This window comes from Lissotriton vulgaris, chromosome 6 (assembly GCF_964263255.1).
Source record: "Lissotriton vulgaris chromosome 6, aLisVul1.2, whole genome shotgun sequence".
NCBI classification, from domain to species: domain Eukaryota; kingdom Metazoa; phylum Chordata; class Amphibia; order Caudata; family Salamandridae; genus Lissotriton; species Lissotriton vulgaris.
The window spans coordinates 1,161,989,982-1,162,003,951 of record NC_141694.1 but is presented as its reverse complement, the minus strand read 5'-3'; the positions used below and the strand labels follow the sequence as shown (position 1 = coordinate 1,162,003,951).

The 13,970-nt window shown below is 39.5% G+C and overlaps 1 protein-coding gene across 1 annotated transcript in view; it reads left to right on the top strand.

Moving 5' to 3' along the window:
* The window catches only part of PLG (plasminogen), a 330,074-nt gene that overhangs the window by 276,688 nt on the left and 39,416 nt on the right, over positions 1-13,970 (top strand). Inside the window, exon 17 of the mRNA XM_086927242.1 lies at positions 97-237. Coding sequence (XP_086783368.1) covers positions 97-237 — 141 coding nt within the window. The remainder of the gene's footprint in view (positions 1-96; positions 238-13,970) is intronic.

The window sequence follows — 13,970 nt, the reverse complement described above, 5'->3', positions numbered from 1 at the left end:
ATTCAGTTCTTTCTTAGAAATTAGGAATGCAAAGGTTTGAAAGAGTCTTACATACAATGATTGTTCTAATTTTTCTCTTATCTCCATTTGTTACAGCTCCCCGAATCCTGCGGCATACAGGGTCACTCTTGGAATACACCGTGAAAATGGAAATGAGCCATCGAAGCAAGAGAGGAGCGTTATACAAATCCACAAGGGGCCATTGCGAGCTGACATTGCCCTACTGAAATTATCCAGGTGATTTTGATTATTATATTTCGTTTGTCCTATAAAAAATGTCATGTATTGCTGATCCAAAAAGTATGTTAAATTATAATACGTCAAGAAGTATTTTTTATAAAATGGATACAATACAAAATGAATGCATTTGGGAAGGAGGGTCCTTGGTTTTCATGCAAAGCAGCAATTGTGAGGAGTATGTCTGGATTCCCTAAGCCTCTGCTAGGATATCTTTCTGTCAAAGGAAATCATACTCCAGTTTGTATACTTGTGAGAATTGGACTTCTAATTTAAATGCATTATCAATGGAAAAAATAATTTTCCTATCGGATAAATGTCTGTATTGGAACTCAAGTGGGATATGGGGGAAATTAGGACTCCTTTTTTCACACAAAATATGGCCTCAAACCTACATGTTAAGTCCCTTTGTATTTTGTGTGTGAAACTACCTGAAAGTTATTTGTGGCTGCCCACAAAATAGTGGTTTATGGGTTTACAAACTCTCCCACCTCCATGTCTCTCATTTACTAAAATGGAACGGTCCATCAAACACAGCACTTTAGCACTTTTTGACTTGAGTTTCTTGAGTTCATGCAATTCTGCTTGGAGATCCTGGTTCATCAATCAGAATTCTTAATCGAGAGCAGAAATACCAGTTTTTGCACTCACTAGTGACACTTTTAAAGCCTTTTCTAAACCATTCTCCATGTGACCTTCCTCCAACCTGAATAGTATTAAAATGTAGCTTTCTAAGATTTCCCTACCAAAACCTTGCTACTTAATCTCCTCACAAACTTTCCTCACGTGGTGCTCCTCACACAATATGAATGCATAGATCTGCTTTCTTCAGATTTGAAGACATCTTCCAAAATTATACCTTGAAAATCTGGCTATTATGTTAAATAGGTGGTTAAACATTTTAAATACTGTACAACATCTTCTGCTAAACATTGCTGGGCAGGAACGACACTCAATGTTCCAGATAAGGAGACACGTCTTAAATTATTCAGCACTGTAAGCTCATTCTTCCAAACAACCAATATCTGCCCCATCTTTCCATCTAGGGTGGCCAGTCATACTCCAAAGGATTTTTTATGTCAGGTGGCTATTGGTTTCTTCAAAGACTTCACTTTAGAATTGGGTATGTAAATGTTACCCATACATTTCTACAGAAATGCCTTTTGACACTCTGTTTGTCTTACTGCATCTTCCCTTCATTGCCCATGAGGTTCTCATTTTGAGCAAGAGGTAAAATGGCAGTGTACTATGTATGTAATTTAGGAGTTGCCAGAAGTCGCAGCTGTGACCCATGGCTTGTCCCTTTTAGCCCCTTGTACTGCCTTTGCAACCCTTAGCCTCAGAGGTGGCAACATCAGTATCAGGAACATGGAGATAGTCCCTTTTCCCTATTTACTGCCCATTTTCCATTATAGGAATAGTGACAATTATGTTCTACTATTCACTATTGGTGTAATAAATAACGTGGCTCACTTAGCAGGAGCTGGAACTTTGGTGGTAGTTGTGGTAAGTAAAAATGGTTTTAAATGCTTGCTTGCAGGTGAGAGTGTGTATATGTGAGAGAGCGTATGCACATGTGAAGATGTGTGTCTGTATGTGTAAGCATGTGTGTGTGAATGAAGGTCAGTGACAGGTAGTGAATGAGACTGTGTGAGATTGAGGCCCATATTTATTATTTTTTTGTCACATTGTAACATGCCACCAAAGCTGCTGCACTGTAGACATCAAAGAAAGAGAGAAAAATGTGTAACATCTACTAAAATATAGTGTATTCTTAATATCCCCGTGTACTGATGCACTTTCGGCAGCCATGAGCAAATGCACACACCCTTGCGGTATAGAGCAAGGATATGTGCGTTCTCTGAAGCATAGGTTTTGTACTCAAATGTTTTTGGTCTTCCTTAACAAAAATTATGTTTCAAAATGTTTCCAACTTTGTATGTGTGCTGTACACTGCAACAAAAATATAGAGGTGGAAAAATGAGGACCCCTGTCTTGAAAAGTCATATTATTTTGGCCCAAACTCCCATTTACCACTGTTTGTAGTTAGGAATTGGCATGTAACCCCGTAGGTGGTATCCTAGGAACACCTATGCACCACCCATTGAATGCCCCTTTGTGAAAAGTAACACTAAACAGCGCATAGTGCAACAATTCAATATTTTGGGATACTATTCAACTCGATTCCTGATTTGCAATGGATAGCTTTTCCCACCCTAGCTTTTTGTGCAGAAGTGATGCAAATGCAGAGCAAAGCATTAGCGAACTGGGCTTGAATGTCAGTAAATATAAGTGAGTAAGAATAAGTGAGAATGAATAAGAATGAGTTTAAGGAGGTGTACGAGAGTGTGAGTGAGAATAAATGAAAGTGAGTGTGAATGAGCCCAAGAATGTGAGTGAGATAATGTGAGTGAAAATGTGATGTGAGGATTGTAAGGTTGTCATTGGCACTGGTACTCTGAATGTGATTAGTCTTATAGAGATACCCAAGAAAAATATTGCTGCTGGCGTACTTGTAGCAATTCTTAGCATGGCAGAAACAGGTGAAAAAATACTGATACTGCCACAATAGCGGTAATACCTGACATAATGGGCATCAATGTTAAAATAGTAGTATTGACATATTAGAGGAAAGTCACAGCACATAGGGAACCCGTGGCAAAATGCTGACATACTTGAGAACATTTTTGGCATGCGGATACCAGTGGCGGACTGCTGGTACTAGTACAATAAAGGTAATTATTGGCATAAAGGTGGGGAACATGGCATAAGGGAGGGTGCCAACCATGAAAAATGCTGTGCCTGACATACTGAGAACATTTTTAACATAAGGGTCCCCTATGTTAAATGGGCAGAGTTTATGTAATTTTTGGGGGCACCCATGGACTATGAGAGCACTCATGACAAAATTCTGGCACTAGCACAATGGAGGTAATTTTTGACACCGTACCACATTTTGAAAAAAATGGGGTGAACTCCTGGGAAATGTCAGATTTCATTGGTTTGGCATACCATAAAAGTTGTGAATGACTGCCCTTTCTGTTCCTATACCAATTTTAGCTAATTTATGTGAACGTTTTTGTTTAAAATGTGTCATTTCATCCAATTCTTTTACCATTTTTCCTCATGGGGATTTCCCCTGGAAGATGTCTGGCTCTACTCTTTACAATTAAGGGCAAGTAATATGCCCCAGAACATTTGAAGGCCAAGTCAGCATCGTAATGTAGGTTGTATTCTAGTTAGGGGTGATTAAGGGGTTTACTCACCAGATAAAGGTAAAAGAAAATGGTATACCAGTCATACACAGACTGAGAAGTTTACCTTTTAGTGTCAGGTTTTAATTAAATTTAGTGTTATGGTTTTAATTAACTTAAACAATAAAGATATTCATTCATTCATTCATTCATTCATTAATTCATTCATTCATTCTTTTAGTGTCAGGGATAGATTGGAACAAGAACTCAATAAATTGTGTGCCAAGGGAATAATTGGGCCGATTGATCCTTCTTTTTGGCTTTCACCCTTGGTTGTAGTGAGGAAGAAAAATTAAGATCTGCATGTTTCCATAGATTTATGTAGCCTGAATAGAAGAATTTTGATTGATTCCCATCCGCTGCCCAAAATAGCTGAGTTGCTAACTGTGATCAATGAGTCCAAGTGGTTTACAAAATTAGATCTGGCCACAACCTACCACCAGATTGTATTGGACTCAACATCCAAACACCTTACCGCATTTGTGTCTCCCATTGGCACTTACTAGTATTGCAGAATGCCGTTTGTGTTGGCATCAGCTGGGGCTGTCTTCCAAAAGATCATGTGTCATATGTTGAAAGGGGTTAGTGGAGTTGTTCCAATATGATGAGCTAATTTATGGGCCAACTAGGGAAGAACATGACAACACATTGATGTAGATTTGAAAATTATGCAAGAGAAGGGCGTTGTACTGAAGAGTGAGAAGTGTCAGTTTCTAAAAAGTAAAGGTGGGTTATTTGGCTTAAGTTGTGTCAGAACATATGTTTTAGCCTAAACCAGGATTAATAAAGACCATTGTAGAAGCCACTACACCAGTTGACAAGGTTTGTGTGAAATTTTTTATTGGACTGTGAATTGTATTCGAGATTTGCACCAGATTATGCGTCAAAAGTAAAGCCTCTCCCCAGCATGTTAAAAAAAAATCCATTTGAATGGACAAAGAAATGTCAGAAGATCTTTGAATAGGTTAAATCTCAATTGGTTAGGTCCAAAATGTTGAAATTGTTTGATCCCAGTGTCAAGTGCACTATTACAGTGGAAGCCAGTGGTTTGGTATTGGGGCAATTCTGTGTGGAGAACACATTAGGCTATGCCTCGAGAGTATTAAGAGGGGCTGAAATGAATTTCTCTGTAATTCAGAAAGAACCTTTGGCCTGTTGGTGGGTGATCAGGAAGTTCCATCCCTATATCTGGGGAAATCATTTTGTCATGCGCACTGATCACAGTCCCTTAGTCTCAATTCTTTCAGGTGACAATATCAAAAAGCATACCCTACAGATCACTAGGTTGTCCACTAAGCTATTACAATACAATTGTGAAGTTTCATATTTGTCTAGCAGCAAGAATGGCAGGGATGATGACTTATCTAGATTTCCTGTTGCTGAAGCTGATGTGGGTATGACTGAAGATAAAGAACTATCCCCTAGATGCATCAACGTTGTCATTTGCGATTCCTTAATTGCGAAAAATAAGGAATCGCAATTAAGGATTCGCAAATGGCAATGCATCATTAAATTCGCAATTTTATTGGAATTCGGTAAAAATCGCAATTTTTACCGAATTCCAATAAAATTGCGAGTTCCAAATAGCGAATCTGATATTCCCATTCATTCCTATGGGCTGAAATGCCCATAGGAATGAATGGGAATTGCGAATTCGCAATTTCAATTCGGAATGCATCAAAGCCTTTCAAGGGTGGAGAGGGGGGTCCAAAGGACCCCCCCCTGCACTCATGAAATGCACTTTTACATGTGAGTTACATACACACATGTCCTAAGGACATGTGTGCCTGTAACGTACACGTTTAAAAAATGCATTTTCATGCGTTTTTAAACATTTTTGCAAATTACCACGAAGTTCAACTTCGTGGTAATTTGCATTTGCAATTTTGGAAATCGCAAATGTTTTGGGGATGATGCATTGCTGTTAAGGAATCGCAAATGTGCGATTCCTTAACAGCAATCGCATTTTTTGGAACTCGCAAAAAAAGCGATTTCCAAAAAATGCTTGATGCATCCCAGTAACCAATTTAGGAAGTGCAAAAGGCCGATTTATGCGAATCGCACCGTTTGCACTTCCTAAAAAGGTTGATGCATCTGGGCAAATATCACTGTTTTACTGCGCCCATTGATGTGGAGAAGATGTGTGCAATTAGTAAAATGGAGTGGAAGAGAGAGTTATCCAAAGATGAGTTACTGGTGCAAATGATGAAATGCGTGAAAGATGGATGCCCCAGGGAAAAAAAGGTTTTGCACCAGTTTCTTTGGAATTGTCCGTAGAAGATGGCATTCTGCTGCGTGGTGGTAGATTGATACCTCCTGAAAGTTTAAGAATAAGAATAATGTGTGGTGTGAATGAAGGACTTTGGGCACAACGCTGGCAAAACATAGGGTTTGGAAAGTTTTCTGGTGGCCTCTCATGGACAAAGTAGTGGATGATTTTGTCGGTGATTGTGTGGTGTTCAGTAATGCGGAGAAGAAGTTCAAAGTAAAGCAGTGGTGGCTCGCCCAGGGAGTACTGCTGGGAGATATGGCGGGATGGGGGAGGGGCAGGGTAGGGGGTTAGTGGACTCCAACATACGGCGGAATGGAGTAAGGTTAGTAAATAAATAAATAAAACATTTTACATTGCGCGCGCTGCTTCACCAAGTTGGCGATGCAGCGCGCAGAAGGTAAATTGTTTTATTTATTGTTTGACTTACCTTACTCCGTTCCACCATATGTTGGAGTCCACTACGCCCCACCATGCTCTTCCCTGCCCCCTCACCGCCCTGCAGCACTCCCTGTGCGAGGCGCCACTGAGGTAAAGACTACGCCAGTGCAACCAATAGAATACCCGACAAGACCATGGGAAAAAGTGGGTATTCACCTAGTTGGTCCATTTAACTCGTTGCCTCTTTCATCTGGATTAGAGGTGTGGTCAATGACTACTTCTCAAAGAGGCCTGAAGTCTGTTTCATAGGTGTTCCTACTTCCAAAAATGTGATTATTTTTTTTAACATATCTTCTTAAGAGAGGGATTTCCTTTTTTCATTGTCTCTGACAATGGGGTACAGTTTGTCAGTGTAGAATTTCAAAAATTCCTGCAACAAGGGGATTTGAGCATGATAAAAGTTCTTTTTTTCACCCACAAATAAATTGAGCTGTGGAATGTATGAATAGAGTTTTGGGCAACTGTGTTCAGTGGGCCATTGTAAGTAAGCATATGGTACATGATGATGTGCATTCAATGCTTTGGTTCTACTGTACCAATCCACTTTCTTCTACTAAGGTCTCTCATTTTGAGTTGTTGAATGGGAGAAAACCATCATCCAAAATCTGTCGCGGTGGATTTCAAGGTTGGTGAAATTGAATGTCATTGAAGGTGTGGAATACGTTGTCAGGCAGAATGTTGATAGGGCTCAAGTCTATCAAAAAAATATTTTGACTCTAGAAAAAGAGTTGTTCAACAATATGTTAAAGTTGGAGATGTGGACTTGAAAAAGGTTTCTGTTAAAATGAAGAAAAGTAACATGAAACATACCGAACCAATGGTGGTGTATAACGTCTGTGAAAATGCCATTAGGGTAAACAACAATAATTGATAGACTATTGCCAGAGTGATTATGATTAAGAATTCTTTTGGGGTCAGTGATGAGGATAATATGAATAATATTAATGTGAGGAATGAAGCCCCCAGCTCTGGTTTCATTATCGATGGGGTACCAACAGACCCCCGCAGGAGTTAACGACAATGGTCAGTTCTACTTAGGTATCTCTGAAGTGACCATTTTCTTTCTTTGTTCAGTTGATTAATACATCTATGCTATCTGATCATAATGTTCATTTAGGTACATTTGATGATTAATAACTACATTGTTTTTGTGAAAATGTATATATCCATGATTAGTGTTATGGGGTTCTTTGTTATAAGATAAGGTGTATTCATCTATATTTGTTTTTGTTCAGTTATGCTTTACACTCTGTAGCATCTATGAGTGCATGGGTAATGAATATGTTATTTGTTCCATTTTTATGTTTTACAAAATATTAGATGGAGAGGATATTGCTGGGTTGGCATTTCAGTCACCTGTATGCAATAATAATTCTACATTTGAACTACATATATTTGAAGTCAATTCACTACAATAAGTCTTATTACTTGGCAGAAGATGCATCTGTATTGGGCACCTTTAGTCACATTATTTGTCCAGCAGTCTAAATGCAGCTTTCAAAGTGAAGGTAAAAGTAAGTGCATCACGGCACGAAGACAAAATGGTGGCCAGAACTTTCCAGAAGCAACGTTCGGCGCACACCCACAATGCCAAGTAGCAACATCAGTTGAGATATATCGACAGTGAATTAAGTTGATCATACATGAAATCTTTGTGAAACAATTCTTCTGTGTCAGTATCAAGTGAAAGAGAAGAAAATGATTGTGCCATGTCAATGTTTACTCAGAAAAGGTGGTCCCTGTTGCCTTGGGTGCTTGTGAAGAAAAATCTCAGACAAAGAAAGATCGACATGTCAAAGCACAACAATCATTCAAATATTGTTCAAAGATTACACCGAGAGCAATGGTCATTCATTACCTTTTATTATTGACAGTGGTGCATTGATAAACATTATACCTGAGGAGAAATACAATTAATTATTTCCTTTGCTGCAACTTATGCCATTGAAAACCAAAATGGATACATGGGCTGCATCAACCCCTTAAAAAGCCAAGGTTCATTTGTAGTCACAATGAAACACATGGAAACTAAGGTGCAGACACTCATCCATGTGCTCCAAGGAACCGCATCAAGTGCCAATCAACTCAGTTTCAGCATAGCCGCTGATATGGGACTGATTTAAGTGAATTATAACATAATTGCTCAACACAAAATAGTAAGTCTGTTTATTTCATGCTTTGGGAAAGTATAGGACTAGGAAAGTAAAGTGACATATTATGAGGATTCCCATCGTGTTGCTCAAAGACATACACAAATGTTTTTTCTTCTGCAAGAACCTATTGAAAAATAACTTGAATCGTTACTTAAGCATGATATTATTGAACGTTCCACTGTCCAACGCCGTGGGTTTATCACATAGTAGTAGTGCCTAGAAAGAACAGGGAAGTAGCTGTTCGCATATGTGTTGACATGCATCAGGCAAACATGGCAAATGAACGTGAACAGCATCTAGGTCCACACATTGGCGAGATGATAATGCGTTTAAATGGTGCAAAGGTCTTTCCTTGCCTTGATTTAAATAAAGGTTGTCATCAGTTAAAACACGAAGAAGATTGCAGACACATAGCAACCTTTTTACACATATTGGTCTGTTTCTATACAAAAGACTTTGAGTTTTGGTGTGTTATCTGCTGCAGAAGAACTGTTTCAAGATGTAATTCAATGCATCATACAGTCTGGCATGAATGCGTTCAATTACAGAGATGTCATATTAGTTTTCGGAACTACACAAAAGGAGCATGCTAAAGAAGTATGTTGTTTACTTGTGGAAGCAGGTTTAAATTGGAATGCAGACAAGTGCGAGTTCCATAAAACAAAGCTAAGATTCTTTGTCAATGGCATACAGTCATAATATTGAATAAAAAATATCGATTTGCCAAAATATCGAGTTAAAAATATAGAATGGACACAATATCGATTGGGCAGAATATAGACTACAAAAAATAGAATAGAATAGCAAAATATCGAATAGAATAGCATTAATATCGAATCTAAAATATAGAATGGACAAAATATCGAATGGACAGAATATAGATAACAAAAATATCGAATTTGAGGTAAGTAAGTTAATATGAATTTTTTAAAGTGTTTTTTATGTTACTATATGTGGGAAAAGTGTATATTTATTTTATAATTCATTTTAAATAATTAATTTACTTGTATTTAATTTTTGCGTAATATAATTCTGTAGCTGGTTGTGGGGAATAGGGTGGTAAGTGATTTAAATATAATTATTTAAATATGTTAATTTATTTATTGGTATTTATGTTGAATTAATTGGTAATTAATTATTAATTGGTAATTAAAATATAATTGGTAAATATTTTTAATTAATTGATTGATTGATAATGATGTTAACTAAATTAATGTATTTTCTGCAGCGGGTTGTGGGTTTATAGGGGAATTGGGTGGGAAGTAATTTAAATATAATTAATTAAATATGTTTATTTATTGGTATTTATTTTGAATTATTGTTAATTAATTATTAATTGGTAATTAATTAAAATATAATTGGTCAATAGTTTTAATTAATTGATTAATTGATAATTATGTTAATTTTATTAATTTCATTTCAGTAGTGGGTTGTGCGTTTATAGGGGAATAGTGTGGAAAGTAATTGAATTATAAATAATTAAATTTTTAAATGTATTTATTGCTTATTTTTGTTGTAATATTTTTTTCTATTAATTGTTAATTAATTTAGTGTTAATTGGTAAATAATTTGTATTAGTAGTTAATTTTTTTAAATAATTAAATATCATTTGTATTTTTATTGATTAATTAATATATTATATACAATTGTTAATTATTTTATATTATTTGTAATTGGTATTAATATTTAATTTAATTTAATTCATATATGAAGTATTTAATTTCCCTACTGTTGCACTCACTGGAGTGGGAATAGTAATTTTTACCCCTACGCTATCCAACGCTTTCCCTACTGTTGCACTCTCTGGAGTGGGAATAGTAATTTGTACCTCTACGCTATCCAACGCTTTCCCTACTGTTGCACTCTCTGGAGTGGGAATAGTAATTATTACCCCTACGCTATCCAACGCTTTCCCTACTGTTGCACTCTCTGGAGTGGGAATAGTAATTTTTACCCTCCCGCTATCCAACGCTTTCCCTACTGTTGCACTCACTGGAGTGGGAATAGTAATTTTTACCCCTACGCTATCCAACGCTTTCCCTACTGTTTCGCTCTCTGGAGTGGGAATAGTAATTTTTACCCCTACGCTATCCAACACTTTCCCTACTGTTGCACTGTCTGGAGTTGGAATAGTAATTTTTACCTCTACGCTATCCAATGCTTTCCCTACTGTTGCACTCTCTGGAGTTGGAATAGTAATTTTTACCCTACCGCTACCCAACGCTTTCCCTACTGTTGCACTCTCTGGAGTGGGAATAGTAATTTTTATCCTCCCGCTATCCAACGCTTTCCCTACTGTTGCACTCTCTGGAGTGGGAATAGTAATTTTTACCCCTACGCTATCCAATGCTTTCCCTACTGTTGCACTCACTGGAGTGGGAATAATAATTTTTAATCTCCCGCTATCCAACGCTTTCCCTACTGTTGCACTCACTGGAGTGGGAATAGTATTTTTCCCCCTACGCTATCCAATGCTTTCCCTACTGTTGCACTGTCTGGAGTTGGAATAGTAATTTTTACCTCTACGCTATCAAATGCTTTCCCTACTGTTGCACTCTCTGGAGTTGGAATTGTAATTTTTACCCTCCCGCTATCCAAAGCTTTCCCTACTGGTGCACTCTCTGGAGTGGGAATAGTAATTTTTATCCTCCCGCTATCCAACGCTTTCCCTACTGTTGCACTCTCTGGAGTGGGAATAGTAGGTTTTACCTCTACGCTATCCAATGCTTTCCCTACTGTTGCACTCTCTGGAGTGGGAATAGTAATTTTTACTCTCCCGCTATCAAATGCTTTCCCTACTGTTGCACTCATTGAAGTTGGAATAGTAATTTTTACCCTCCCGCTATCCAACGCTTTCCCTACTGTTGCACTCACTGGAGTGGGAATAGTAATTTTTACCCCTATGCTATCCAACGCTTTCCCTACTGTTGCACTCTCTGGAGTGGTAATAGTAATTATTACCCCTACGCTATCCAACGCTTTCCCTACTGTTCCACTGTCTGGAGTTGGAATAGTAATTTTTACCTCTACGCTATCAAATGCTTTCCCTACTGTTGCACTGTCTGGAGTTGGAATAGTAATTTTTACCTCTACGCTATCAAATGCTTTCCCTACTGTTGCACTCTCTGGAGTTGGAATAGTAATTTTTACCCTCCCCCTATCCAAAGCTTTCCCTACTGTTGCACTCTCTGGAGTGGGAATAGTAATTTTTATCCTCCCGCTATCCAACGCTTTCCCTACTGTTGCACTCTCTGGAGTGGGAATAGTACGTTTTACCTCTACGCTATCCAATGCTTTCCCTACTGTTGCACTCTCTGGAGTGGGAATAGTAATTTTTACTCTCCCGCTATCAAATGCTTTCCCTACTGTTGCACTCATTGGAGTTGGAATAGTAATTTTTACCCTCCCGCTATCCAATGCTTTCCCTACTGTTGCACTCTCTGGAGTTGGAATAGTAATTTTTACCCTCCCGCTATCCAACGCTTTCCCTACTGTTGCACTCTCTGGAGTGGGAATAGTAATTTTTATCCTCCCGCTATCCAACGCTTTCCCTACTGTTGCACTCTCCGGTGTGGGAATAGTAATTTTTACCCCTACGCTATCCAATGCTTTCCCTACTGTTGCACTCTCTGGAGTGGGAATAGTAATTTTTACCTCTGCGCTATCCAATGCTTTCCCTACTGTTGCACTCTCTGGAGTGGGAATAGTAATTTTTACCCCTACGCTATCCAATGTTTTCTCTACTGTTGCACTCACTGGAGTGGTAATAGTAAATGTAACCCTCTCGCTATCCTGCGTTGAAAATATTGTATATGGCTGAGATACCCGCCACCCCCTCTCAACACAATCCCCAAAAGGAGGGAAACCGGAAACAGTTCTTAAAGTTTTTGGATGTGGGAGGGAGTGACCCTCCCGGCCGTATTTATTAAAAACAAAAAATTAAAACATTAAACGTTTCATGTTATGTACAATTTCATTATCACATTGCGATGTTTGGCTAACCTTAACATATTCTCTAATACAGAGGTTCTCCTAGCCGAACTAGCATCCTACAAAAACATTCTCTAGAAACACTGAAATTGTACATCCTAACGTTTAAGGGCCAACGGCAAGGTCATAACCGGTGTCAAGATCCCTAACCAGACTTACCCCTCCCACTTGGGAGGGGCGACAGCACAGAGGCTTACCTCAAGTGCAACTACTAACAATTTCCCTTGACTTGACGGGGGCACTTAAGACTCGACGCCATTTAAAGGTCGTTCGAAGACTTGTGTGTGGTATCTAGAAGGTATCGTGGACCTCCCCCCACCCCACACAACTTACCGCATCTGCCGTCGCAGATGACACTGGCCCCGGGAAATTCCCCAGGAGGGGGCTGTAACCCCTCCTACAAAGGAAGGGGCCTTGACCGCCTTTCCTTTACTTCCGGCGACCCGCCCTTAGACGGGACCGCCTCCCCATTGAGGGGCCAATGGCCACCTCTCCCGAGCGCTCCCATCCGTGTTGGGTGACGCCCACTCATAGGGATCTACCAATTAGTGCTCACCGATCATGACCTTACCGCCTACCAAAATAAATACGACAATTCTTACTCACACCTATGAAAACATTGGTCGCTACGACCGAAAGAACATGCTTAAACTACATCAAATCATTTTAACCGTAACAACTTACACGATATTCACCATACTTTATTATGATCAACAACAAACTGATACTTTCACAGCCTGTAAACGAAACGGAGAAACATCCTTATAAAATTCACTTTATTGCACAACAACTTGCTGTCCTCAGGGGCTGGTGGGTGGGTCAAAATTGGCTCTTCGTTCTGTCCCGAGCTCACGGGTAGCGAGGAGGTGCAGCTTCGGAGCACAAGAACAAGAGGACGTCTTCTGGTCTTGCGTCTCTTTTTATCCGTCTTCAGGGCGGGCGAGAACCCGCCCCTGCCTGCCCCTAGGGCGGGGCTGGCTACGTCGGTGTCTAGGCCAGCCCACTCTAGGGCGGGAAAAAGCGCGCCCTGGCTACGCCGCTTCGGGCATACCAGCCGAGACGCGCCTCCCGCCCAAAAATGGCTTCCCGGGGGGATCGAGGCACTCCACCATACGTTCGGGGGGACCGAGTGGTCGCCCCTTTCCATATGGCTGAGATACCCGCCACCCCCTCTCAACACAATCCCCAAAAGGAGGGAAACCGGAAACAGTTCTTAAAGTTTTTGGATGTGGGAGGGAGTGACCCTCCCGGCCGTATTTATTAAAAACAAAAAATTAAAACATTAAACGTTTCATGTTATGTACAATTTCATTATCACATTGCGATGTTTGGCTAACCTTAACATATTCTCTAATACAGAGGTTCTCCTAGCCGAACTAGCATCCTACAAAAACATTCTCTAGAAACACTGAAATTGTACATCCTAACGTTTAAGGGCCAACGGCAAGGTCATAACCGGTGTCAAGATCCCTAACCAGACTTACCCCTCCCACTTGGGAGGGGCGACAGCACAGAGGCTTACCTCAAGTGCAACTACTAACAATTTCCCTTGACTTGACGGGGGCACTTAAGACTCGACGCCATTTAAAGGTCGTTCGAAGACTTGTGTGTGGTATCTAGAAGGTA